At 44.5% G+C, this 27,587-nt stretch overlaps 1 protein-coding gene across 5 annotated transcripts in view; it reads left to right on the forward strand.

Moving 5' to 3' along the window:
• Positions 1–705: 705 nt before the first annotated feature.
• The window catches only part of wnk1b (WNK lysine deficient protein kinase 1b), a gene marked incomplete at its 3' end in the record, with an annotated part of 81,846 nt that continues 54,964 nt past the window's right edge, over positions 706–27,587 (forward strand). For all 5 annotated transcript variants that reach the window (XM_080518282.1, XM_080518283.1, XM_080518284.1 and 2 more), the window contains exons 1-2: positions 706–1,248; positions 3,810–5,360. In XM_080518282.1, coding sequence (XP_080374408.1) covers positions 4,428–5,360 — 933 coding nt within the window. In that variant the 5' untranslated portion in view covers positions 706–1,248; positions 3,810–4,427. The remainder of the gene's footprint in view (positions 1,249–3,809; positions 5,361–27,587) is intronic.

A 27,587-nucleotide genomic window follows, 5' to 3' on the forward strand; every position in this document is an offset into this window, starting at 1 on the left:
GCACAATTTTGAAACATAAATAATGGACTTAAAATTTTTTTAGTTAATTAATAGTAACGTTTCTTATTGTGTTCATTGTTCCTGTTTTGTTTTTGTCAGAGACTCTTGTTACATATTCAATTTTCTGTTCTTTTTCTTTGAAGAGCAGAATGTTCGGGTCCTGACTCTCCATCTTTTTGTCTTTCACCATCCTTTTCCAAGAATAAAAGGAACAATAAACTGACCACAATTATATATATACAGTATTATTTGTCAGGCACTCTTTTGATTTCATACTTTTAACTTTTATACCTAAACTCATTTTTATTGCCCAGACATTATTTCTTATTTACTATAATTTTGCCTCGCTCCTGATTAAGATGTTTTTATTATTATTATTATTATCATTATCATCATCATCATCATCATCATCATCATCATCATCATCATCGTCATTATCATCATTATTATTGTTGTTGTTGTTGTTATTTATTTACAAATATAATATAAACATTTTCACTTAGTAAATAAGTAACTTGGAGGGTTACAGCTGGACACCCCCTACGCATTTCCTCACGTCGTCTCGCGCATGTTTTGGTTTTACTCTGAAGCGACGCACGTGTTCCTCCGCGCGCGGCCCCAGCTGCGACGGCTTGACGGCGGCTCCGCGGCGTGAACGCTCTGCCAGTCTCCACCGACGAGTCATCGCCAGAGAGGAGCCCGGAGCGCACGGAGCAACACGGACCCGCCGCAGCCGCCTGTCTGATGGCGTGAAGACGGGGTCGGGGTCGGAGGTGGTTTTTTTGGAGGGGGATTTTACCGCAGCACACAGGCCGCAGCAGCAGCAGCAGCAGCTCCCGCCGCCGCCGCCGCACTGCAGCGCACCGCTGGAAGCGGAACGGAAAAGTAGAGCCGCGATCCGCCGCGACACCAGCGAGCGAACTTGGCATCTCCGTCCCGGTGGGAGGTGACTGTCTGTCGGCTGTGTCTCGCTGCACGTACCGCCTCGCAGCTCGGACTTGTTTTTTTTTTTGTTTTGTTTTTTTTAATGTGAAAAGGAATACAAGCTGCAGTGAAGTTATGTTTTTGTGAATTCCTCTCTTATTTCTTTCTTTCTTCCTGCAACCAACTGTGGCTTTAACGTGACGCACCGTGCAGATCTGGGTGCTGCGTGCTGGAGCGGACCCCCTCTGCAGCGGCCAGGCTTCTTCAGCAAGTTTTCACCTTCACATTTCCGCGGTGCTCACACAGTCCACACCGATGTGATAGGTAATGCTGGATTTATAAAAAAATGTTTTATGGGTTTTCCATGCAAATAGTGACTGATCGTCCAGGTTTTGCAGCATAAGCTGTTTTTTTTGTGTGAACATCTTCACTGCAAGGCTTCTTACAATTACACCATATCTTCTACTTTCTAACTTTCCGCCATCAATGTAGTAACTTAGGAATATCATGACTTAACCAACTTCTATACCAAGACCCATCTCTTAGTAGAAGAGGATTTTCCTGGGAGTTTTACTTGCTCCTGTGCTCATGTTAACATCTTCATTTCATTAGGATTTAATGACCCTGCCTACAGCAAATTGACTTAATTTAATTGTTGGCTTAAGATGAGGCGCTGCTAAAGTCACTGCTCGCTTACCAGCCTTTTTTTCTTCTTCTTCCTCTGGACATAATTCAGATGAAGGATTTTAGCTTTTTTTTATGGTCTAAAAATTGATTTGATGGCGCACTTGAGTGCTTTACAACCACAGGAATACATGTCAGAGCCAAGACTTCATCTGATCCTTGATCCTGTCACGAGACAAAATCAAACACAAGTTTAACAGTATTTTTAGATGAGCCTCCTGGTGAAGACGATGCGAAATGTGTGGTGGGTAAAAAATATTGCAGCCCTGTGAGGTTTCATGAGAGATAAATGTCTTACTTTAAACATTTTTTTGTTTTTTTTAAGTACTGTAACAAAAACATTCCAGTCACTGGTTCCTGTACGGATCATTTGTCTGCATGTCATTGATACAACATAAAAAAAACAAACATGTGTGTTCTCACCTGCCAGGAGTTTAGATTGACGTCAGGAGTGATTCAAGTTTGCAGTTACTTCATTTATTGCAGTGTGATGCACCTGTGGGTCTCACAGACAGGCTGTTGGAAAGATAGACAGCGCTTCCGATTTTGAGTCATCCTGTCTCTGCAGACGGCGGAAGTCCGGTGACTTTCCTCACTGATCACTGAGCAGCCTTTTGCTCCAGCGAACACCTGGAACCTGAGACGTCTGACTGAAGCGATGGCTTCCCCCGAACCCACCTGTCATTGAATTGTGCATGAATCCAGGCTGCCATTCATGCACAATTTAAAAATGTAATTGCCTGTATATTTTGGCCGCGACAACTTTTAAAATTTAGGATGCAAAATGAAAATTAAGCAGAGTTTTTACAATCGCAGTGGTTGCTTCTAATAACAATAATGATGAATCTAACTTTGTGTTGGGATGCCAAATGTTAGGAAGGAAATGGAGCTTTAACACATGCCTCCTAAGTACAGAATAATTACTATTAATATAAGAACTGGGCTCATCTCTTGTTCAACACACATGGTGTGATAATATTTCAGGATTTTTGGACTTTTTGGGGAAACGAGTTGTTTGGAGAAATTAAGCACATGACCAAAAAAACCCCCCCAAAAAACTGCATTTACACAGTTGCTCTGCATGTTTTCCCTGCGTGTTGGTAAAACTTGCACAAACTTGTTCCCAGTTGTTTTGATCGTGATTCGATTTTCGGGCAAATGACATTCAGAACCACATCAAAGACGCCTCTGTTCCTCCTGATCCGTCGGTTTTTTACGAAGTTATCTGGCCGGGGTTACGTCGGGTGGCTCGCAACTTTTGCCAACCCTATATGCAAAGTAATGTATTGTACGCTGCCCCTGGGTTTCTGTGCTGTTGGTCCATCTGTGCCACTCTGAGAGACCCCCCCCCCCCCCCCTCCCTCTTCGTCTCTCATGTTAAGCTGCTGGATTGCCACAGAGTAGCCTAACCCTGAGGTCAGCCAGGCTGTGGTGACTTTCGGGCTAAATTTGGAACATGGAGCAATTAGGCGTAACTCTCTGCAACCTCACTCCACTGCATTAACTACATAGGGGCAACGTGGAAGGGGTAGAATTTGGTGGTGGGGGTGGGAGGGGGGGTCTCGTCTTGTTAACAAGCTCCAGTTTACGCTGAGCTCCACTGAACTCGAATGTTGGGTGATAAAAACCCAAACCAATGGTTAAAGGAGAGTTTTGTGGCTCCAAAGCAAGGCTAAATTTTTTAAAAGCCTTTTCAGAGAAAAAAAAAAAAAGAGTTGCAGGGCTTTAATGAATGTGAATGCTCACTTTTTTTTTTTTTTTTGCTGAAAGAAACCAAACTTTTTCACTTGCTGATCTCATCTGACTGGTTTCCAAGCTTGGTTACTCATGAAAATAACATCCAAATAAGGCACTGATCTCTGCTTAGCGGTGGGGAAACGTGACAGATGTGTCAAGTACGGATGGAAGTGTGACTGAATTGGACTATTGCTCGTTTCCCTCCTTCGCCTGTGTCGATCATGTGTCTGATCACCGGCCAAATGTTGGTGAAATGTTATGGTATCTGACAGCTTGTGTGTTCAGCCAGGCCTCTTTGGCAGAAAGCCAGTTCTCGTCAAGATTCATTGAAGGTGTTTGACTTGGTTATGTCATCGGGAGAAAGCAGATGGTGGATCTTTGTGACGTACGCTCATAAATAATTAAAAAAGAAAAAGATTCTGCTCCATCTTGACAGTGTTTCCTCTCTCTCTTTTTGTTCCCAGTTACAAGGACGGAGCAGACCGAGCTGGGCCGGGCTAGGCCAGGCTAGGCCTACCTAGCCTTCTGTCTGGCCTCGGCAGACCAGCCTGAAGCCCCTCCCGGGACGCCCATGCTCAGTAAGGCAGAGGAGGCAAACAGGAAGTTACTCCTTACTGAAGCCGTGAGGGATCGGACTCGCCCCCGGCCAACGTTAAGCGCTTTTAAGGAGGCCATACGGGTCCTTTGGAACTCCACTCCTTCCATGTTGTGCTCGTCCCTCTCTGAATGTTGGAAGCAGGATGGATCCAAGTGTTGATTTGACGGCGCTCACCTCCTCGCAGTGCTTGCACCTCTCCTCCCTGGACTGCCTCTTGTCCCTTCCCGCCCCAATTTTAAAGCCCCTTCCTCGCACCTGGGGCTTTTTTACGCCCTGTACGGAAGGGCCTTGTATCAACTCGAGGTTGTGTTTTTGAAAAAAAAAAGTAACAAATTGCAAAACAGGAGTTGCTGCATTCAACTAAGTTTGTTGTTGTAAATTCATTACCAATGCTTTTCTTGCAATTTGGGTAAAGTTAGGAGGAAAAAAAAAAAACCCAAACGCACACATAGTTTCTCTTTTGTGTTTTGAGCCTATTAGCAAAATGTCAGAAAACGGTAGCAGCAGCAAAGCAGTGCAATTCATTGCCCCTCTCCCTCTGGCGTCCTCCGCCTCCCCCCATCCATCACCCCAGACCCCCCACAAGAATGTGAACGGCTCTGCCAGTTCAGACTCGCACGTGGTGGAGAAGCTCGGCGGCCAGCCCGAGGTGCAACGCCGGCGCCACACCATGGACCGAGACTCCAAAACGGCCGAGCACCGCTTCTTCCGCCGCAGCGTCATCTGCGACTCCAACGCCACGGCGTTGGACCTGCCCAGCAAAGCCGCCGTGATCCTCACCTCGCCTCCGGACTGCGACGGCGGTCCCGCCCTCCTCTCGACGCTGCTCTTGGGGCACGACCCCGAAGAGGGCGACTCCGACGGCGAGGAGGATCGCAGAGGTTCCTATTTGCCGCGCGCCGTCCTCCAGGAGCTCGGCGCGGCAGCGGCCGGGGGACAGGCCCAAAACGCCGAGAAAGTTCCGGACCTCCCCGCGGCTGCCGTTCCAACAAGTGGCAGGGTTGAGCACAGTGTAGACGGGGCGGTGAAAGAGCCCGGTCCGACAGTATTGGATGTTACCGGCAAAAGCGAATGCAAACAGCCCGACGTCAAATCGGGACCCGGGGTCACGCAACAGGCCGCGAAAGATGGGAAAGTGGCGGAGCAGGCGACCGAGGGCTGCATCAGCAGCCCGAGTGACAGGGAGCAGCAGCAGGAGGAGGAGGAGAGGGGTCTGGCCAAGGCTCGGGCAGAGCAGAGGGAGGCCGAGAAACGAGCGCAGGAGGATATAGAGGATCCCGAGACGAAAGCGGTGGGGACTTCGCCGGATGGACGCTTCCTGAAATTCGACATAGAGATTGGGAGGGGCTCTTTTAAGACCGTGTACAAGGGGCTGGATACGGAGACTACGGTGGAGGTGGCGTGGTGCGAGCTCCAGGTAAGCCCAGACGTCTCCGCATCGGGCCCGATCGTAGGCTCTCAAAATATTGTTGGAAATTTTGCCCTCTTCTCTCCTGCATGTCCCACTTACTTTATCATGAGATCTCAAAGCCCTCGGATCTGCTGATTTGCTTTGCGAGGCCTTCCTGCTCACTTAAATGCCCCTTTGTTTAAATATTCACGGTTGAGTGTTGGGGCACTTGGGCAGATTGCATCTTGGGTAAAGGTGCTTGTGTTTGTGTGAAGCATGACGGATTGAGTTTGGCTCCAGTGACTGGGAGAACGTGGAGAGCTGCCCTCGGGGAACATTAGTCAGACATTTTCTTATCAGGATGCTCATGTGGGACCTGGTAAAGGTCAGAAATTGCTCTTTTGAGAGTAATATTGGGTTTTGTCAGGTTTATTGCACATTCCATCATTTGTGTCTTTTTTTTCTACCTATTTGCATTTCATGCTCAGATTATTTTCTCTTCCATTTATTAATCACGTCATTTAAAATAAATTTTGCTGCTTCCAAGGTTGACCTTGAAACACTTGAATGTTTACCTGGCTGGTAAATAAGGTTTTATTGCATTAGCCCGCGCATGCAGCAGCTCTTCAGGCCCCAATCCTCACAGATTATTGTGAAGCTCCATCTCTGAAAAGAAAGTCTGAAGACATTCGGTGTAAAAAAACAAAAAAAAAAATCTTGCTTATCATTGCTCAACAGATGCCGGTTCTCTTTTTACTTCTGTGTTTTCGTTTTGATGTGGCCGCGCTGTGAGGCTTTGTATTAACGGACGAGTTGTGGATGTGTGTGAACGGATGCTGCGGCGCTTCAGATTACTGTCACCACAAGTTACATACATGAAAGTAGACGACGATGCAGAAAACCCCCCCAAAAAAAAAAAAAAATGTTGAAGCCCTCAATGCAGACGGTTGCTGACCCAGATTGGCTTCCCTGTCATTTGAACAATACTGACATTTTAGGCTTGTAACGCTGTATTTCAGTATCATTCAAATTGGCTTCATGTAATCCGAAGACTTTACAGAAACTTGTGAAAACGTGGATACGTGACACTGTCTAAGCTGCACTCTGGCAGGACAGATGACTTCCGGGCTGCAAGTCCTGTGTGGTTACAACGAAACGTGCTGCACTTGGAGCGTAGTGTCAAACACGAAACAGGATGGCACACAGGATGCGGCTGCTTCGCTCGGGTGCATCAGTGCAACTCCTGCAGGGGTGCCTCAAAAGCGAAGGCGAGAGGTGAAGCAGGTGTGTGTGAGGGAGTGGGTGAGCCTTTCAGCTTTCAGCCTCTTGTTGACGAGGAGGCTCAGAGACAGAGGAGTGCGGAGCGGTCGGGGATGGAGAACAACAGTCTCAGCCAGTCATGTGACGTTCGGGGTCTTAGAGCAGGAAGAAAAACAGCGGCACGGGCTCACGTGGAACTGCTTGGCTTGATGAAATACTTGCCACTGTGCCAGGAAAGCAAATTGACAAGGTTTATTTGCCAGTCTGTTTTTCTTTGCGATATTAGCAATGGAGGGTGACTTAATTAGGAAGTCGATGCTATTAATACATCCATTTATGAATTGCAAAGCATGAATAGTCTTTGTATTTGTTCCTTTTTTTTTTTAATATATATTCAGCTCTCCTCAGCTGTGCGACTAATTATTAAATGAATTTGGAGCCGGGACGTCAGACGGGCTGAAATTAAATGTTTTCCCAACAAATCTCCACATGTTTGTATTCCCTCCGGGAGCGTGTTGTTGTTTTTCTGTCATCTTCATCACAACATTCTCCCCAATTCCTCCTGAATCCCAGGAGCTAAAGTCGAGTCCAAGAAACAACACTTTGTTTATGAGAAAACAAGCGTCTAGCCTCTGTTGAGCCTCCCTGTCTATCGAATGTGTCTTGTTTTCTCTCCGTTTGCCTCTGCGACTCATCAAACAGGGAAAACTTGGCAATTCCTGTGCGTCTCCTGGTTCCAATACTTCTTTAAAAGTAATCTAGAAACTGTGGGCTGGTTGGATAATCAGTATAGACCTGATGACACATTTGGTGCAAGTATGTTATACAATATACCCTGGATTACACTGCAAATCTCCAGCACTTTTGACATATAGGGTATTTGTTATATAAGAGTATGGAGGGCCTGTGGTGACGAGGCTTCATGCATGCAGAGACAAGTCCTGAAACTGCCTGTAATCCCCCATATGTGTGTGTCAATGATGACTGAGCAACTGCTGACATGTGTCAGAGTGGGTGGGGGTGGGGTTAGGTTACATACACATGCATGCACACAGAGACCCGAGGCCAATCGCAGACACTCACTTGGGTGGGCATGGCAACCGGAGATCTGTGGGATTCGGGATCATCTGGAACTTGTCTGAATGTGTTAATTTGTGCATGCGGGGCAAAGTGTCTGGAGCGCCCGCCCCCCCCCCCCTTTTTGACTCGCCGCAATATGCATATGTAAGTGGGCCGCAGTTGTTTAAATTCTGGTGTCTGTCTGTGTGTGTGTTTGGGGAGATGGATTCGAGGGAGTGGGGGCCGTGTCTTTACATTCCTGGGCATCTGATCCGAAACAGGTTAGCTTCTGTTTCCAGGAGGAATCCTTAGATGGATGGAAGCAGAGTGAGAAGAGGGGGAAGGAGACAAATCAGATTGTTTACTTAAGGTTTAAAGAAGAGATTGATGATTTGATTTGGGGGGGGGGGGGGGTCAGCAGTAACTTACCTTAAGGTGCCCTGTCTGGCTGGTAGACGACAGATGAGAAAGAAGAGGCTGACGCTGGAGTCTTGAAATGAGCGGAATGCTTCAGAACACGTTATTCTTGACAGGGGTTAATTATAACAGGTGATCCTTGTGGAAAGGGACTTATTATGCTTTTAAACATTTTCTAAGGGTTCCTTTTAAATTGCAGGGTAAGCACAATGCATCTGTCAATGTTAGAAAATGTCCACAGTTTCACAAACGTTTTCAGAAAACATTTTTATTTGACTGCATGATAACCACTGTAATTAAACAAAATGTTTGTAATACATTAGAGATTTTTTTCCCCCACCCCTCTTAATTTAGCATTAGATAACACTGGACAGATGACACAATAAGCAGTAGGATTATAGACAACATCCCTGAACCATGCACCCACTTGTCCTGAGTTGTCTGCATTTAGCGATGGTGACAGTTCATTTGAGCAAAAATCTAAATCCTCAAATTATGTTTGCACTCTTATACTTTGTTTGGAGCCGCTCAAGATCATACGAGGGCGGAAGACTTCAAAAAAAGCATCTCAAAACTTGGCTCACAAATTTATTTAATGGGAATAAATGGAGTTGTGACTGAAGTATCAGTCCTCATGACAACCTGATCCTGCTTGTTTTAGTGATGTAACTGTAAATTCTGAGGAAAAAGTTCCAATTTCAGACCATGGGAATGCTCAGGTTTTAGAATGATACGCATCAGTTCGTCATCTTAAGGTCCTTTAGCGTCAAGCGAGGCCAAGAGGCTGAAGTCAAATTACAAACACCCAGCGCTTCAGTGAGTTCTGGAGAGGTGGCCTACAATTAAAGACGGAATCCAAAATGGGTTGGTTCAGGCAATGTAGTGTCTTAAAATTTTAGGCCATGTAAAATATTATATTAAAACCTCAAAACTAAAACTTCCGCTATTTCTCTTTGGTGAAACTCCGTGAGGCTTTCGGTTAGGACCCGCTGCGAGTGTCGAACTGTGTTCGTGTCATTGTGACACGTGAGCTCAGAGCTAAACGAGGGGGAGCAGCAGAAAACGGGGGTTGATAGAAATAAGGTCCCAATAAGAGGACACGGATTGTGGACGAAAGGAGGAGGGGGCAAAGGTCAAAGGTCAACCTCTTGTTTTAGAGGAGCTCACCGGGAGCCTGTCGTTGCATTAGACCACCTATAGGATCAGCAGAGCGGGGAGAGTGGCCAGGTGGTTTAGCGGGAGGTGGAATTTAACGGGACGGTTAGGCGAGATCCGGAGGAAGTGGAAGGGACGTCGATGTGGCGGGAGTTCGGGGAGCGGATCGAGAAATGGCAAATGTTGGGAGGAGGGAGAAGTGGGAGAAAAATGACAAAGGAAATGAAAAGGGAAGGGGGGGGGGGAGCATAGAAACTGAGGACTAAAAAAAGAGTGTGTGTGTGTGTTTGTGTGTGTCTGTCTGTGTGTGTATGTGTGTGACCTTAGGCTCCCAGCCCCATTGGTACTCAAAGACCTTGAAATTTCTCTCCCAACTGCAACACAAGGCGGATTAGCCCCCTCCCCACTCACGCACACGCTCTTGGGGGGGCTTCGCGTCCTCGCTTGGGAATCGATGATTCAGTTCCATGAGAGGAGAGTTGGCCTTTAAGCCCTCATCGTTTCACCAGCCGCCGTTATTTCATGACACAATTATTTATTCTCCTTTAAACGAGGGTGACAGTGTCCAATTTTAGCATCGCAGCACGTTGTTGCCGCGCTTGGCCCATTTTAAACCGCATGTGAATCTTTCCATGTGTTGGCGAAAGAATAAAAGATGGTTTTGGAGGGAGGAGGGCAAAGTGGTGTGGGACAGCCAAGGGTTTGGGGGTGGGGGTGGAGAGGATATTGAGATGTTCAGCAGGATTGTTTATCAGGCATTTTCAAGCTATTACATCCCAAAGGCAGTTTCACCACACAGTCGAGTCTCTGTCAAATGTAATCTTTATGCTAATTACGAGACTTGGCTTCAACAGGCAAGTATCTGTGGACATTCTGTCTTAGATTAAAAATAAATAAGATTACAGGACGTCATATTATGATGTTTCATTGTGCAAGGCTTTAATGGAGATAGACTCGCTGTGAGGAGAGAGCGCCAATTGCGGCTGAACAATAGATCATAAATTCACTGTTATTGAAATGTCAACAAGTGCAATAAACAAAAGAGTAACAGAACGGTGACAAATGATGTTTCCATGGACTGTGTATGTCTGCTCTGTTAATCCAAAATTAGATGGATAGAACACAGATCTTCCTGGACTTGCTGCCACCGCGTTGGCGCACGCGCAAGCATCTCCCCTCGATTACACACAAATACATTCACACACACAAAACAAAACAAAAAAATGCAATTAACTCATTCACAAACATTTAAAGCAAAAGTGAGAATCACAAAAAATTTTGAATATTTAGACGTAGAGATGATCTTTTAAAACAAACAGAAATGTATATGCTGAGATCACTCCAGTGCAGCAGAGCTGAGGTGCAATGCTCAGCTTTTCCAGAGGTTCACATTTCCCTGACAAAACAGCAAAGTGCAGCAGCGTCGAGGCTTCAGCTTCCAGCTGCTCCGATCGAGGCGGAGCAGTAAAGCTCATCTACGAAACACACGTTCGACAAAGTGTGTTTGCACTACATGCATTTCCTTGTAAATGCTTTAAATGGCACTTACAAGTAATTTACTTTGTTCTTTTTTTTGGTCTTATTACTCATTAGGCTAATGCTCGTGTGCACGAAGAGGCGAGTTTGTACTTTATATGAACTCATGTATTGTTGCACGTGTTTTTTTTTTTTCCCTTTAATTATTTATGTGGAAATCAAGTAGATATTTTCTATTTTTAATGCAATTGGCTTCGCGACAAAGTTATTTGAGAACCAAGTGGAATAGAATAAGGCTGACGCTGGTAGGTCTGTGCAGATCTGCTAACGATCATGATAGCGCCACTTACAAAACAGTTATTCTCCCCTATCAGTCGGCGTGGCCAAACAAGTTTCCTGCCTCGTAAACTGGAGGAATGAAGGCTATCCGGGGGGAGAAACTCCAGCTTACGATGTCAAAGTGGGAGCGTGGTTACCTGTGTTGGGTCAGTTTATTACGCAGACAACATTCCTGCACACGTAACTCTTGACGCACGCTCGTGGATGGGAAAAACACACATGGCAAGATATGGTGCTGAGATACGTTAAAAACCCTCGGGGCCCAACCTGCTGGATTTATGAGTGAGAAAATAGGAAAATGTCTGAGAGTTGAGGTCATTCAGTGTCCAGCTCTGATGTTGAATAATCTGGAGATGATAAGGGATAAAACAAAGGCACGAAAGATATCTTGGTTTTTTTTCTATAGCTGCTTTGCTCAGACTTCCTTTATCTTACTGGTTTTTTTTTTTTTTTCTTTTTTGACACCCGGTCTCTCTGTCATGTGTCACAAACCAGCTGTGTGCAACAAAGGAAGAGAGATACAGAAGCTGGCACTTCCTCATATGTAAACCTCCCCCTCCACCGTTTCTGCATGTCACCTCCGGCAATGTGTGTGCGTACACACACCGGTGTTTCCCCCTCCTGTTGGACAGCGAGGTCAGGCCATCCTGCCTTTGCGAATTTCATTGGTATTGATTCCAAGTGTCCCGCAGCTTCAGGTCACGTTGCGCCGTCGGAGAGGAGGGACGGCGTTTGTATAGATGGGAGAGTCACTGGGTTAAAGCCAGCGTATAGAGCGGGCCCATGGGAGTGAAGCATCTTATCACACTGACATAAATCTCACTCGACAGTTCAGTGTGTGCTAACAACTTGGTTATGACACCGTTCGGAGAGGAGGAAAGAAATGGCCTCACTCCCGGTTCATTTAAAAACATACCGTGTCGTCCCGAAGCCAGACTTTCGACGGGACGTGAGAAGACGCTGCGTTACGGCACCTTCTTGTTCGTCCTCCGAACGAAAAGAGCAGACGGAGGGGAAAAAAAAAACCCCACTGAGGGTGTGAATTTGAGGTTACATCATGCTGAATGTAGCAGAGGCTGCTCCGTCACCATCGTAGCTCGGTTCAATTAGAAGCCGGGTGTGCATATGTGTGTATTGTGGGGTTGGTTCGGGACAGTGAATGCATCAAGCAGATGTTTAGCTGACTCGCACAGTGAGACACGCTCCCCCCCCCCCCACGGTGCCCCTCACACTTCACTGTTATCCGTCCCCACCCATGGCTTTTGCTCTGAACCCCAGCCTCACTCATCCCCCTCCCTTTATCTCCATCTCCATCTTATCCCGCTCCTCTCATTACTTTCCCTTCCCCGGTCTGCTTCTCTTGCCGTCCTGATCCGTCGCTCCGCCTGACATCAGCTCTTCCCTCCTCGCATTTCACATGAAAGTGGAAGGGGAGTCGGTCTCCCCCTCCCTCCCTCTGCACTGCTTACTCACTCATTCCATCAGTGATCCTTCTTGTAATCGTCACCGTTAAGATTATTTTCAAGCCTGATCTGAACGCAACCTCACATCCTTGTATTTCGCTGTCCTCACGGGGCCCCCATCTTTCTTTACACTTTAAAATAAGACATTAAGCCTGAATCTTTAGTTCAAAACACACACAACAGCCTAATAAGGTTTAAGTGGGACCCTGATTAAGGGAAAGCAGGTTTTATTTTTTTTTGTTTTTGAAGGAAGCTGCACAACAATACTGACTCTGTGAGAATAATCACTTCCTTCAAATCCAGACTCTTTATTGGCCGGCAGCGGCAGATCAACAAGCAGAGGATTGTGGGATAGCATTGTTTTCAGCCCGCTAAGAGGAATCTGGCATCGGATGGATAACTTCTGAAACCCGGCGGTTACAAGAGGAAAAACTCGAGACACGTATCAGACGCTAAATATAGCTCAAAGCTGATTATTCGGCATGATTGACAATGAGGGAGCTGAGCGAAGTTTAGCGTCGGGGAGAAGAACTCAGGCGTGTTGGCTTCAGAGTGAGAATATCCTTCAGTTTGAGTCTGGGCAAGTCGTCCAAATGCACATGCTTGTACACTCAATAAACGAGAAGCCAGGAGGAAGTGGGAATACGGCGAAGAGAGCAACTGAGGTTTTGACTCATTTAGAGGCCTCGACCGCACTGCTTCGCACATCTGCGCCAGGTTCATTCATGAGTGAGGAGAAAGAGTGCAGCATTTAGATTCATTTCCAAGCATGCAGCGAGCATTCTGGGAAACGTTGGAGTGAGTCAGCACGTCTGAAATATAGAGAATCCTTTCAGAAATATGCCTCCATCTCTCTGTCGGTACGTCGACCTCACTGTTGTTTTTGCCCCGAATGTCGTCTGCCTGCTCAGAACATACATCATTTATTGCTCTTCCCTTCATACTTGAAGAAGGATAGCTTCTCTCTTTCTGCTTTTGCGAGTTCAGTTTTTTTAGGGAAGAGAGAGGGGAAGTTCTATCCGGGGTTGGCGGGATCCTTCATTATAGAGATTCTTCAGTGCTGGTCTGGAAGCTGGAAGGTTGACACCTGACGTCCACCCCGTCCTCGCCGATCTCCTCCCTCTGGAATGTGATCAAACAGACAAAAGTGCGTAGCGGCTCCTGACGACAGATAAAGCAGCGACTGCAGGGCTGAGCGCTTGTTCAATAGACCTGCGCGTTTCCCTGGAAAAAGAGTATAGATGACGGCCTGTGCTTGAGAGTGTGTGTGTGTGTGTGTGACCTCCGTCTAAAATAGATCTCGGCTTGAACCTGCCTTTCGTTTGCGTCAGCGTAAAATGACCTGAACTGTACACCGACGCCGCTTGTGCTACAGTTTGCGCGCGTGTGTTTGTGTGTGTGCATCTTTTTCTTTGTATTTGTGTTTAGTCTGCTTTTGCTTTTGTCCGAGGCCTGACTCTGCACTGGCTGTTCTGCTGTGTGTGGCCTCAGTCTGTCGATACTGTGTGTGTATGTGCGTGTGTTTGTGTGTGTGTTTGTGTGTGTGTGAGCTCCTGTTTCTGTCTTTGTGCCTGGTGGTGTGTTTGAGGAGGGGGCAGCTCCCCTCTTTCATTGTATCCCTCCTAGATTCCCCACATTCCAATGATAAGATGTCATTCCTCAGTCAAATAGGCTGGGTGGGGTTTCATTAAAATGTTCCCCCACCCCCACCCCCTGACCCCCCCCTGTAATAAATGTTCTGCAGGGGGGGGTTATCTCTATGTATGTATTGAATGTCTTACAATCCTTAATCTCTACTCACTGTGAATTTACATTTCACTCCTTTAACCTGATGCTTGTCCTTTCAGATTCTACCTTTCAGAACGTATCAGTCAATCATACAATCTTTGCTTTGTGTATTTGTGGGTAGGAATGATGCATTATCTGTATTAGCCAGTGAGGGGGGGGTTATGTTGCAAAGGGAATATTTTTAATGTGACTCTAAAACCGTAGCAGACTCTATATGAAGGCTTAGCAAATACTTTGAATTAAATCATCTAACTTGCTTTTTTTACTTTTTCTCCACATTATCTGATAAAATAAAGCTTTAGTTTCATAAACAAGCTTGATGTTTTACATAATGAAATCAAAAAAGAACCAAAAGAAAACATCAGTGCATATGATATCCAAGAGCCAGATTAGGCAATGCTATTCAGATAATAATTTGTGATTATTGGATCAGATGGAATATAATCTACCTTCTGCTTCACTATTTTCTGAGGCGATTTGCCAATGAGAGACACATGGATGCATAAGCAGATCAACCGATTATAATTCTACTGAGAAATCCGTCTCTGTTGGAGAAGTTCAAGTAAAACAAATTGATCCTGAGGATAAAAAATGAAATCGGAACCGGTTTCAGTTGAACAGGTTCATTTATTTCTGTAAATAGGACCAAAGTACAGCCAGACAGAAAGAACAAAGTGGCGCGTGAACGCGCCGTTTATTTTCTCTCCTCTCTCTTGTCACTCTCCGACCCATTTTGTTTGTCTCTCATCCTCGTTCGCTCTCTGTTTTCTCTCTCTCTCTCCATCCTCCATGACCTCAGCTCAAGCCTGTGGGAAAATAAGAAGAGAGGGAGAAAGAAAGAGAGACATAGACACACAGAGATGGGAATTTTTTTCCCCCTCTCTCTTTTTTTTTTTTTTTCCTTCTTCTTCTTCCTCCTCTATAAATAGCAGCAGAGTGTCATCTGCCGAGCCACAACTAGAGCAGAATGAGTGTGGATACTTGTGTCAAAGTGGATATATGTGTGCTAACATCTCTGTTTGTCGAGTCAACTTTACCTTCTGCTTACTGAGAAAACAGGATTTTCGACTTAGAAATAAAGAATGCAGATATACATCTTAACTGTTGACATCTTAATTCCTAAAAACAAAAACAACCCGCCTCTGTAAATAGGATGTGACGAAGCATACAGATACAGGTGAAAGGAGTTGCTAAAGGGATAATCCTCCAAATATTAGCGATTTCAGAAAACGCTGTTAATTGTGTAACAGCGTGTCTCTATAGCGCCCCCCCCCCCCCCCCCCCCCCCGTGGTTTAGCAGGTCTAAAATAGCTTTACGATTTTGCCGGTCCTGTTTACAGTATAACTTCCTAAATTGGGTCTGCAAGAGTGGCTTTGAAGAGCAAACAGTCGAAGCAGCTGTGTGAATGGAGGATGTCGAGTGCCATGGTTATTGAGTGTGAACAAGTCCGTGACGCAATTTTCACCCCGAAACGGCTGATTTACGCTCCACTTTAGACACGCGCTGGGCCGTCCGTCCTCCGTCTGCATCGGCTACATGCCCGTTTCTCTGTTTGTCTCTGGAAAGTAGAGCTGGAAATCTCTCAAAAAAAATAAAATAGTTTGGTTCAGTTTGATACACACCACATCAAGTCTTAATGGATGTCTGCATTATCACCAGGGTGTGATTTTACCAATGGGGATATGACGCCTCTCAATCTGGTCTATGCAGTCGCCTCTAATCACTGGACAAAACACATAAATAATGTAATTAAAAATCGAACTCACGTGCATCGAAAGAAAAAAGTCACGCAAGCAACTTAAAACTCTTTTCTCCAGTCTTTTAGTTTTGTGCTGGACACATTATTTGATTTTTGATTAAGGATGTGGTTATACAACTTTTGGATTCCACAGACGGTAAATAGCATTTGATCGTCTATTACAATTATATGCGATTTTTAGCTTATGTTCATGTTTTAATTTAATTTCACTTTGCCACATGTTGGAATTGTTCTGATGCTGAGTCAGCCTGTCGAGAAAGAGACTGCCAGGCACAATGCTGAGTCAGTGAGAACCGCAATAAAATCACACACGCATAAAATCACAGAGTCTGGTCGGCGGGGCAGGAAGTTCTTCCCACCAGATTAGTAGTCAATCCCTCATAAGCCACAGTTGCGTGATGCAATCAGCGCACAGCGTGATCACTTGGATGGTATGCGATTCTCAATGTCGTCTGAATGGAATGGGGGGGGGGGGGGAAACCCCCTTCTGTCTTTTTAATGCCATGGTCGGGTGCAAGGGGCCAACAGCTGCAGGACTCGCCCGCCACAAATCACTCTCGCTGCGAGATCAGGAGGCGGCATTGTTGGCCAAAAAGTAATTCCTCGAATTGCTTTATGAACTTCAAGTACCACATAAAACTTTAAATCCTGCTATTCATTGTCAATCAATGTGTTATGAGGTACAGTCTCGGTCACTGACGAGGCTTTTCCCCTTTTAACAATACACCACATAGTGCGAGATGCAAGGCCTGTTTTATTTGCTCTGCAGACACGAGGCTGTGCGTTTCTTGCCAAAAGGGGCTGCATTCATCTTTGTAATTAGTTCCTCCGATGAGATGAGACAGGTGGGAATAATGCCTTGTGTTCTTATCTCAGAATCAACGGCATTAAATATCGGCCCGCGCAGCAGGCCAAGTCCTGTCGGCGCCCTTTTAAGGTCAAATTAAAGTTTGTTTCAGGCCAAAAAAAGTGCTGTGAGACTTTAACATAAATACAGAAGACATTCATGAAGAAACATATAACAATATTTAGCCATTGGGTTGGCTGTGGCTGAAACACAGTTTAGCTTTCACAGCCCTGAATGAACTGGGCAGTTACTAACTTCTACAGCAGCACATCGCTGGATATGTTTTTTGTTGTTGTTGTTTTTGTTTCTGTATATAATTTTAGTTGGCACGATGTCACCCAGAATCGTGAGTTGTTCTGACTGCAGCCACAAAATCTGACCTCTTCGTGCCATCAGGCTCTAATAATGCATGTAAAAGCAACACCGTCACACCCGCCCGGGTCACGTGTGGAAGCACGCACACACAAACGCAGCGTTGACGAGTGTGTGTTTGTTTACCGTCACCCTTTTGTTTGCGTCAGCCAGCGTCGACAGGTTATGTTGCGCGTCTTTTCGTCGTGTAACGGCCGATAAACAGCCCGCCTCTCACGCTCTGGCGTTGACTTGGTTGCTTCGCAAAACAGGGAAGCAGGGAACAATTGGGAGAGAGAGAGATGGAGGAAACAAAAATAAATGCATGAATCAGCTGAAATGCAAGTTTTAAAAGTGGGCCCAGCACGGCTGGATGACACTATTCAAAGAGATGAGATGTTCTGCACATCCACTCTAATTCTTGGCCCAGAAGTCGAGCGGCATGTGAAAAAGTAAACAGGCTCAAACACGAGAACCTGCGAACTGTAAACATGGCGGAAACTGTTGACGTTTGCCATTGGACGGACACGGGGTGTAAGTCCGAAATGTCCCTCGTATCTCCTTATCTGTCGACTTTTCCTTAAACCCCGGAAGTGTTTTGTGTCGCGGCCATGATAAGGACTGTCCGAATTCTCAATAAACAAAGTAAAGGAGGCACTGCTTCCTTTAGCGAGCTCGTGCTGCCCCACAATTCCTTTGCGGCGACAACATTTAAAGGGACCGGCTCGTCCGAGCGTTCGGGGAAACTCACAATGTCAGAAAAAGGACACAGATCATGTAAGTTACCAAAGCAAAAATCTGCATTGAACAACCTTAAATCATCTTAAACCCAAATACGCGTTTGTAGTCCAAATGTGTGGCTTAGTAAAGCTGCAGATTTTTATATTAAAAAAAAGACAATAAAAGTAATGATTTTCAAAAGTTATTTGTTGTCATTTTCACATTTTAATGTAATTTTAAAGAGATAATTTAGAGACACAATGAGGCTGTTTTTGGCCAAAGATGAGTTCGACAACCCTGTTTCTGAAACACCAGTGACTGCACGCTAACCCATGCTTTTATTGTCGGATTAAGATTTAGTTCAGGGTTAAGGTTCGATAAGTCAAGAGTAAGTCGGCAGGAAATTAATGCAGGTCAGTGCAATGTCTGTGAAGTCGTGCGAAGATGGTGTGTGTGCATGCTTCAGGGCTCATTTAAAAGCCTCTGCCCATTCTCACCGCATCGATATATTTAATTTGAAATATCCTGTCCTCTCGGCTAATACAGTTCCACATAATAAGAGCAGTCATGCAGGTTGGCAGAACTGTGTATGTGAGTCACGGTTGCCGCTGTTGTGTCCTTATTAAGTTTCTTCCAGTGTCTATTTTTTTTTTTTAGATTATTTTTTGATAGGAAAAAAACCAACAAAAAAATCCAAGGCGAGCAGATAAATTTAGATGCAAAGGCAGACAGAAAATGTCAGTGAGCACAGTGGAGGCAGAAACATTAAAATAGCCAGAGAAATAAAACTACGAGTAAAAAAACAGAAAACTACACACAAGAGAGCTGAAGGTGGAGACTGAAGCAGAGAGTCCAGGCTGATGACAGAACGACAAAGAGATGCAGACTAAAAGTGGTAGAAAGAGAGAGAGAGAGAGAGATGCACGTGGTTGAGTAAGAGTGATGCAGAGTGAGACGGAAAGTTAATGGGCGGCTTTAGGAGGTAATGGACTGTCGATCCCCTGTGGTCTGATGGTAGTCCCATTCAAACCTGTGTACTTTGGGTATTGTCCGCCCTGTTGTACATTCAATATCCAGATGCTCCCTCTTTGCCCTGGGGCCTTTGCACAAGAGCACCGCTTTCACAGTCGTCAAGGCGCACTTGAGCTTCTGCTTGGAGAGGAAATATTTGACGTGCTGACTTCAACCTCTTTCTTCGAATCCCCCGGTTCTGGGAATCGAGGGGGGGGGGGGGGGAACAATTGAGCAATATGTTAGGATCGCACACTAATACTCTACGTAAACATTCGCCATTGAGATCCTTGTTTATTATGATTGCGCTTGACGTGAGCGTGGCCATGCGGCTTCGTTTGCAGAAGAACAGGTTAAGGGTGTTGATGTGTCTTTGGAGGCTGACCAAGAACAGCTTCTGTGTTTCAGTGTCATAAGGCTGCAGGAGGTTTTTTTTCTTTTCTTAATTTCATCTGGAGCTTGGAGATGATGATGATTCAAAAATCGCAAAGGCTTTAGAAGTGAGAGCAGCTCGGGGGACCCTGTGAAGCGTTTGCCGAGCGCTCCGCTGTCGTGACCGAGTGAAAAAGAAAAAGGGACTGAGAAAATAGATGTTTCGAAAAAGTTGCACTCTTCAGTTGCAGGTGGTACTAAAGCCTGGAACACATCCTCACTCTGTGGTCGTGTGTTCAGATACTTCACAGTGTGACAGTTCATGGAAAGAATCATGTTGTCGCTCTCTTTTATCCGTGTGCATTTATATTTTTGGTAAATCTCTAATCTGTGACGTTCCTATGACAGAACAGACAGTGGTTTTACTTTCTGACACAAACAACACAAAATCGCACGTCACTGTGTTTTTCTTTCTAATATATTATAGTAAGATACATGTTAATCTGTTCAGGTTTTAAAAATCAATGATAGATTTTATAAAATGGTAATAAAAGTGCACATTCAGTACAGCATTTGACCCTTAATAAACACAACTCTTTACCTAAATTGTGCTATGTTCCATGCTCGTCTAAAGGTTTTATTCAGTTTATTTTGTTCTTAAAATATAAAAAAAGAATAAAAAAATGTAACACTGATGCCACAATGTTGATTAACCCACAGCATAATCTTGCCACCTTTTCTTAACAAACGACTGGATTTTCAGGACTATGCATAACTTTTTTGTTGTTGTTTTTTTTAGTCAAGCGACATCTGTATTAAAATTTACTCATACATACCATCTGGAGCCACTAGGTGTCACTGTAGAACAGAATGCTTCAACAGCAAACAAAATATAGCCAAAAAGAGAGAGCAGTATTAAAAAAAAAAAAAATAATCGAAACAATTAAAAACAAGGCAGCAGAAAGAGTGTTTGAGCAGTTACTAATTGACTTATCTTACGCAACAGCTCTACAGGATGTACCGTATGTTTTTTTTGTTGTCTTTTCCTGATGGAACTTATCGTCGTCCCAAAAAATTGTGTAGTTTTCTTAACTTCTGCTTTTTCTACACCTGGTGAACATTTGTATGAAATATCCTTGTTTTGAGAAGATCCTTCGTGCTCACCTGCTGCTTGCCCTGATATGCACCACTAGTCAACTGTTATATAAGTGAGCGCAGTGAAAATGACAGCATCTGTTTGCACTGTGAGGTACGACATGTTGACAGCGCACAGCCAAGAAGAATATTTCATCTCTCTGATCAGAATCCCAGAGATTATTCTTGCCCTGCACTGCAGACTTACTCACCAGCATGCGAAGATCGTCTGGTTTAAGGTTTTTACCTGATAAGCTCGCAACAGAGCACGGCTTTGTGTTTGGGTGGGATCTACGCTTAAAAGGCTTAGCAGTGCAGGCCTTTTTAGTCTGCATCTTCCAGCACATTTTAGCGAGGATTTTCCTCTAAATTCTTCAGAAGACTTCCTTTTTGTTGAAGCAGCAGATCTGCTCCCACTGCAGTGGTAGGGGAATGTCCTTAATTAGCCCAAACATTAGCTCGCTTTCAGCTCACCGGCTTGAAGTAGGCAAAAAAAAAAAAAAAAGTGTAGAGGCCGGGGTAAACGTCGGTCATTGATGCATACGAATACATGTTGTCATCTCATATACCCTCAGTTTGACTGTTCTGGGAAGAAATTGTGTCAACACTTTGTGTTTTCTCTATCTTTATCGCCACAGTCCACTGAGAAATGAAGGTGTGTTCAAATATTGAGCAACAGTCAAAAGCCTGTGTTGGACGGTGAGAGTAAATAGGCATTTAATAGTTTACCATGGGAAAGGCCGTCGCCCAAACCAAACAGCATGACACTGCTGTAACCCACCTTGTCCCAACACGCATGCTGTTTGCCACTTTTCTCCAGGTTCATGAACTCCGGTTCGGTGCTCTTTTACATTTCGGAGCTCTCATGAGCTCATCGCACGCTGGGCGTATGTCTTCTTTCACATCCTTCCCATCTCTTGTTTATATTCATGACCCATTTCTCTTTTGTTCTGCCATGGCTTTTGTCCGTTGACCAAAACAGGTAATGCCAGCAAATCTGTCTCCCCTGCCGAACAAAGCAAAGTGAGCGGCAGGAGTCTGTCCCTCTTTAACCTCGTCTTTGTATGAATTAATAGTATGCACCCACACACACCTGCTTTTGTCAAGTTGGCCTGGCATTCTGTGGCCCAGTGTGTGTGTGTGTGTGTGTCACATTGAGCCAACTGTAAAGAGTGTGTGATACTGTCAGAGGTGGCATCGCTTTGTTGCATGAGTGAAAGCATGAATTGAGGCGTGCATGCACACGGTTACATCATACCACTGTGTTTGTTTATGTGTAATCTAAGCCCTTAAATGACCACGTACATTCAGGTTTTGACAGATGTATGTTTTATGAACTTCATATTTCATATATGACAGTATAATAACAGTCTTTCAATTGGCGCTTTCGCTCTTATCACTCAAATTTGACTGGAAAGTGTTTTTTTTTGTTTGTTTTTTTACATGTCGGACATGGCGCCCAATGCAAAGATCATAATGCAATTCGGCAACTAATAGAAATGTCTTAATTCTGCAATGTGCGATTTAACTCCTCTCAGGTGACACCACCACCCGTAAGAAGAGTTATCAGACGTTACTTCCAGAACTTTGAGGCGGTGAGGATTGACGAGTCTGCCAGACCTCAACCCCATTCAACACTTTTGTTTCATTTGACAAGAATGGGATGACGTCCAGCAGCAGATTCCCACCTTAAAGACGAGGTACCAGTCCGTTGTAGTTGTTTAAGGTTCTCCCACAACCTTTTCAGAACCCCATTTGGTAAATGCTAAAACGTAATATAACTCGACGCGCTGATCAACCATGAAAAGATTTGGTGAATGTTTTATACTCTGCTCCACTGCTTATGTCCCTTATACATGTGGCACTGCTTAAAATATCATGTTTATATCCAAAAGGCATCAAGAAAGAATTAATCAAGCAAACACAGGTTCACTTACTTTTTCTGTATAGTTAATATGAATATACTTTAAAAGTCTTTTATCTTTACGAATGCAGGAATATTAAAATGTATTTAATGGCGTTAGTGATGAGGAATTCTCTTTAATAACTGATAACAAATGAGCCGGATATTTATCTTGGCTTCAGCAATCAGGGGAAAAACATCAGAAGAAAAACTCTAATATTGTGCATTTGTACGGTAAGATAAACATCACGAGGAATAAAAAGAGTGTTTGATGTGGTCATTTCCATTTTCAAAGATTAAATTAAGTTGAATCTTGACTCACACAAACACAACTCTTAACCTGCTCAAGTACATGTACCACTCCTCTACACACAATTCTTGGAAATAAAAGAACAGCATGATATTTTTCCTCTATTCTTCTTTGTTTTCCTCCTTTCTCCCTCTCTCCAAATATCTATTTTGTTTGTCTATTACTTTCAATTTGTCATTCCATCCATCCTCCAGACGACCGCAGTTTGACCCTGATTTCTTTTTTTTTTTTTTTTCCCTTCTTCAGTCTGGTGCACAATCATTCACTCTTCTCCCTCCGTCTGCCTCTCCCTCTCTCCACATATCTTCCTTTCTGCTCTCCTTTTTTGTCCCTCTCACACCCTCCCTCGCTCCTCTCCCAGCTGTCTGCCCTCAGTGTTATGCTGTTTGTCCCTCGGCTTGTCTTTCCCGTTGCTATCTCTTCGCTCTCGCCATCCCTCCCTTTCTCTCTTTCCTTCTCTCCATCTCTCCGGCTATAAATAGCAGCCTCGTGGGCTTGAGGTGTTAGCAGCAGCAGCAGCAGCAGTGGCGCATGATTCATATTTTCAGCTCTGCCTTTTTATTTACCTCCACTTTTGTCCTCGCCAGACTCCCTCCCTCCCTCTCTCTCTCTCTCCTTCCCTTATTTTCTACCCCCATCTAAACTCGGCGTGCCGGTGTTTCCCCCTGAACAAACGCCACGAACAATCATGGCATCCATCCATCCGGCAGCATCGCGCTTTTAAACTTCGCCACAACCTGCGGTTGTCGCCGCTCGTTGTCGCTCGCACGTCGTCCTCTGCAAATACTTCCAGGTACGCAAGGCTCAGACATAAACAGAGCGGACGGGAGGAGTTTTATTTCTTCCACCTCGCTGCACTGAAGCACACAGAGAGGGATGTAAAAGCAAACATTGTGTCTCGCGGTGCAGAAGAAGACGACGGTGTCCGCTGCCGAGTTATGATGAGCTCCATTGGCTTCAACTGTAGCAACAGAAATTGTAAAACCAGACCTATATGTGTTCCATATGTTTGAGACTGTATTCTATAAATACTCCCCCCCACCCCTTTTTTAAAATCCTACAACAGCTTGATCACATTGCTGTGCAATCATTGCACATCATTAAGAGACTAAAAGCTCAAAATTCCTTTGGAAATATATTGAACCCAGATTCAACCCACCATGGCTACATGTCACAGCATTAACTATGTCAAATTTTGTTTTTGCAGTTTGATATTTTGGGCAATTATCTCCTGATTAATCAAACTATACTGCAATAATTAGCTACTGTGACTCTTTATTTAGACTCTTGATCACTGAATAAGAATAATACACTTCCCATTTAGGCAATTAAGCATTTCTGGAACAAAAAATTATCAGTTTTTGCTGCCGGTATCTTTATTGACCAGCCAATAATGAAGATCTTACATCCACCAATCTGTCTGCTGGAGCTCCCACCTGACTGGGAAAATACCTTGAATCAGTTGGATCCGTTCCCGGCAGAGCAGGAAACATGTACGTATGTATATACACGCACCAACAGAGAGCATAATCAGTGGCATTCATGCAGCCATCAACATGAGCATTCACTCGCTGGCGTGCTTGGAAAGTCACACATGCATCCACTCAGTGAAGAGGGATCGAGGGTCCTGCTGGGCGGAGGGGTCAGAGGTCAGACCTGGGGTCGGCGTCGGGGTCACATTAAGGCGTCTATGGGGGGGGGGGGGGCAGACCTTCGCAGTGATGATAGATGAGTTGAGACGGGTCAAAGAAGGAGAAGAAGAGGAGGGAGGAAGAGGAGAGGGGAAAACTGCTCGCACGACACGTGAATCACACCGGATGTTCAGAGGATGTGAGCGCGCGATATTGTAGTCATATCTGGTGCGGGTGCCAAGCCTCCGTCACTCGGTCTTATCTCGTCTGACCGTGAGGTGACTGATGACGGCGATGGTTGAGTTCTGAGTAACAGATACATCGAGCTTCTTTTTCCCCTCTCTGAAGGAAAGCCGTGCCAATTTCTACCGGAAGCATTTGTTTTTATAATAGTTCGACCGCTTTTCTATTACGTTTATTTATTTTTTTTACTTCCTTTTGTTTTCAAACATTTTTATCTCTGCTTCCATATCTTGTTTAATCTCTTCTGCTCGTCCATTAGAGAGACTATACACCCTGCACATACTGCACATGCCATGTAGATGTAGAGCTGCAGAAACAAACAATCATATTCCTGATCAATGTGTTGTTATTCAATATGTTTTTTTCCTGACGTATAAATGTCAGAAAATGAAAACATTTTGCTCTCCTAAGGCCGGAGATGCTGAGATCCTGAAATGTAAAATTTCTCAAATTATCTCAAAATATTGAAAATGCTCTGTAACTTTTAAGGTTATGTGACCTGAAGCTCCCGAAAGGTTTTCGCTGTTGCAGCAAACAACCATTTCTAGAATTGTATCCTCATTTAGACAGTTAGTTACTGCATGAAATTTATACATAAAGGCTCAGTTGCTGGTTGACCAGGCTACCTAGTATATCCCTGTTTTCTTCCTCTGCCGTTGCAGTTATTAGTTATCATTGCAGTTATTATTGTAGCCGCCTATTTAATAAAAGCTTTTTGATGAATAGTAAGTTATGTAGGCATGTAAGACTCTGACACCGCATCTAATGCCTGTTGTAACTGAACTTCTGGCATTTGGAGAAGTATTTTTACGACGCCATTATCCGCTGATAGAAATCCAGATAATAGCTACTTGCTATGCAATCAGGCAGTAGCTCCTGTCAGTGGAATATGTCAACAGTAGCAATTTGTCTGGCACACAATAAGATTTATGGAAGTCAGTGGCACGCCTTGTGCTCCCCAGCTATCAAACGTGAAATATAATAATACCACATGAAAACACGCGATTACTAAAAAAAAACCCAAAAGGTCATACATAGGCGTGAATGACAAAGTGTGTGGATGTGTAGCACTTGTTATTCGTTATCTGTGGAGCTGGAAACGGAGAGGACGTGCTATCAGGGCAGGTTGTGCATGCCTGTCTCGGCGCTGACGTTTCCGGAGGGCGGGGTACGGGGGCGTTACTGGAGAATCCCGAAAGGGACATTTGTCAATCTGAAAGAATCTGGTTAAGCGAACCGTTACATGCAAAAGGTTTTCAAATGTATAAATAAGTCTGCTAAGTCCATGTATTTGGCTGAAAATACAGACAAATCAGCAGTAATGGCTTCACTTCGAACATCATTTTTATTCCACAACTGCCAGTTTCATGTTGTAACCGTGTCAGCGAACATCTGACATAATGTGTTTTTCTGGGTTTTTAATCAGGGAAGCGACTGATTTAAAGCAGAGTGCAGCTTTCATAGACTGAGAGTATTATTTTGCAATTGCACTGTGTGAAGTTTTACTGGGAAAGCTCGGATTTATCTCCACTTTGAATGTTTTCCAACTAAGCTCGGTGTGCTAATGGCGCGGCTCTGTGAGGTGGGAAATGTCCCCCTTTCACAGAAAAGGAAATTTCATCCCGTTGGAGGTGGGAAGGGGGAAGAGAGCACACTAAGGCGGCTGAGGGAAGGAAAAGAAGTAAACGACGACGGCGGAAAGTGACTCCTCATGCTCATCTGAACGCTGTCAAACTGGGCACTTGGTTTGACAGGTGTTAGGAAGCCGGCAAAAGTTGTTCTGCTGGCGTTTTTTTAGTAAAAATGAAGAAATGCAAGTTATTTGCATCGAGCGTTTGCTCGCAGTTATTGGCAAAAATGATTAAAAACTACACGACACTGGAAGAGACATGACATATGTAACAACTTTTATGATTGCTAAATACAGCAGAAAACAAAGTTAACCGTTGTATAGCGAAAGCAAGTAAAGACTGTGTTTACTGCTTTTTTTTTTTTAGTATCAATAAAGCTAGAAGTGGCCATACCCAACTGCATGTTTTGTACTAAACTGTGGGTGTTTGATGCTGATGGTGATCATTTTAGGAAGACCGAGATAAAAGGTCCAAGGTCACCGTTTTGATTTTGTTGTCGTCGTCCTCGAAAAATCCCATTATATCTATAAATAGTATCATATTCTCATGAGTGCACGGCCTGTAACGAACAGGTGTGGGGAAGCATTTTTGGATCCGATGGCTCATATCGGAGTACAGGCTCTTCTCCCTCTCGGGCTTTACACCTGGATGAATCTGAAACGCTGGCAGTCGATCATATTAAGTGTCGGTTGTCCTGAGCAGCAGCTGAAACAGACACCCGGTTTTTAGTCAAGCCGTCTCATCAAAGACCGAATGTGTTCGTCGGTGTAAATATCCTGCCTTGAGTTCGGTTTGTTTTTGTCCTTCTGCAGCCCCCGTTCACCACCCTGAAACTTTCTTACCTCCTTTTTTTTTTTCTTCTTCTCTTCAGCCCTGTTTTTCTGACCTGTGTTAAACCTCCAGCAGCTGATGTAACGCGTGCACTCGTGCTTTTGTGTGTTTTTTAATCCGAGCCAGAAAGTCTACTGGAGGCATTTGTGTTGACATTGCCTCTTTTTTTTTTTTTCTCTCGTGACGCTCCCTCTCTCTTTGCACATTGGACGAGTTGTCCAGTAGCTTTTTTCCCAGTTTTTTTGGTCTATTTTTGGACCAATTCGCATTTTTCACGGTAGTGTTTTACATGTATACCTTTTACATTGTAATTCCTTTAAGCGTGCGTTTCCAAAGCACGTCGGTTTTAAATGTTTACTTTTCCCCACGTCGACATGCAGCCGAGTGCCCTGTTGGATTTGTCTTCAGATTGTATCGCAGTTATACCTCCGTCAACAGCTCATTCTTATGTCTGACACCTGTTTGAGAGGTGAAAGAAACGGGAGATGCTGTATTTGTGTTTGTGGCTGCGTTTAACATTTGACAGTGAGCAGCTCCATAGTTCTTTCATAAA

This window comes from Blennius ocellaris (assembly GCF_963422515.1).
Source record: "Blennius ocellaris genome assembly, chromosome: 22".
NCBI classification, from domain to species: Eukaryota; Metazoa; Chordata; class Actinopteri; order Blenniiformes; family Blenniidae; genus Blennius; species Blennius ocellaris.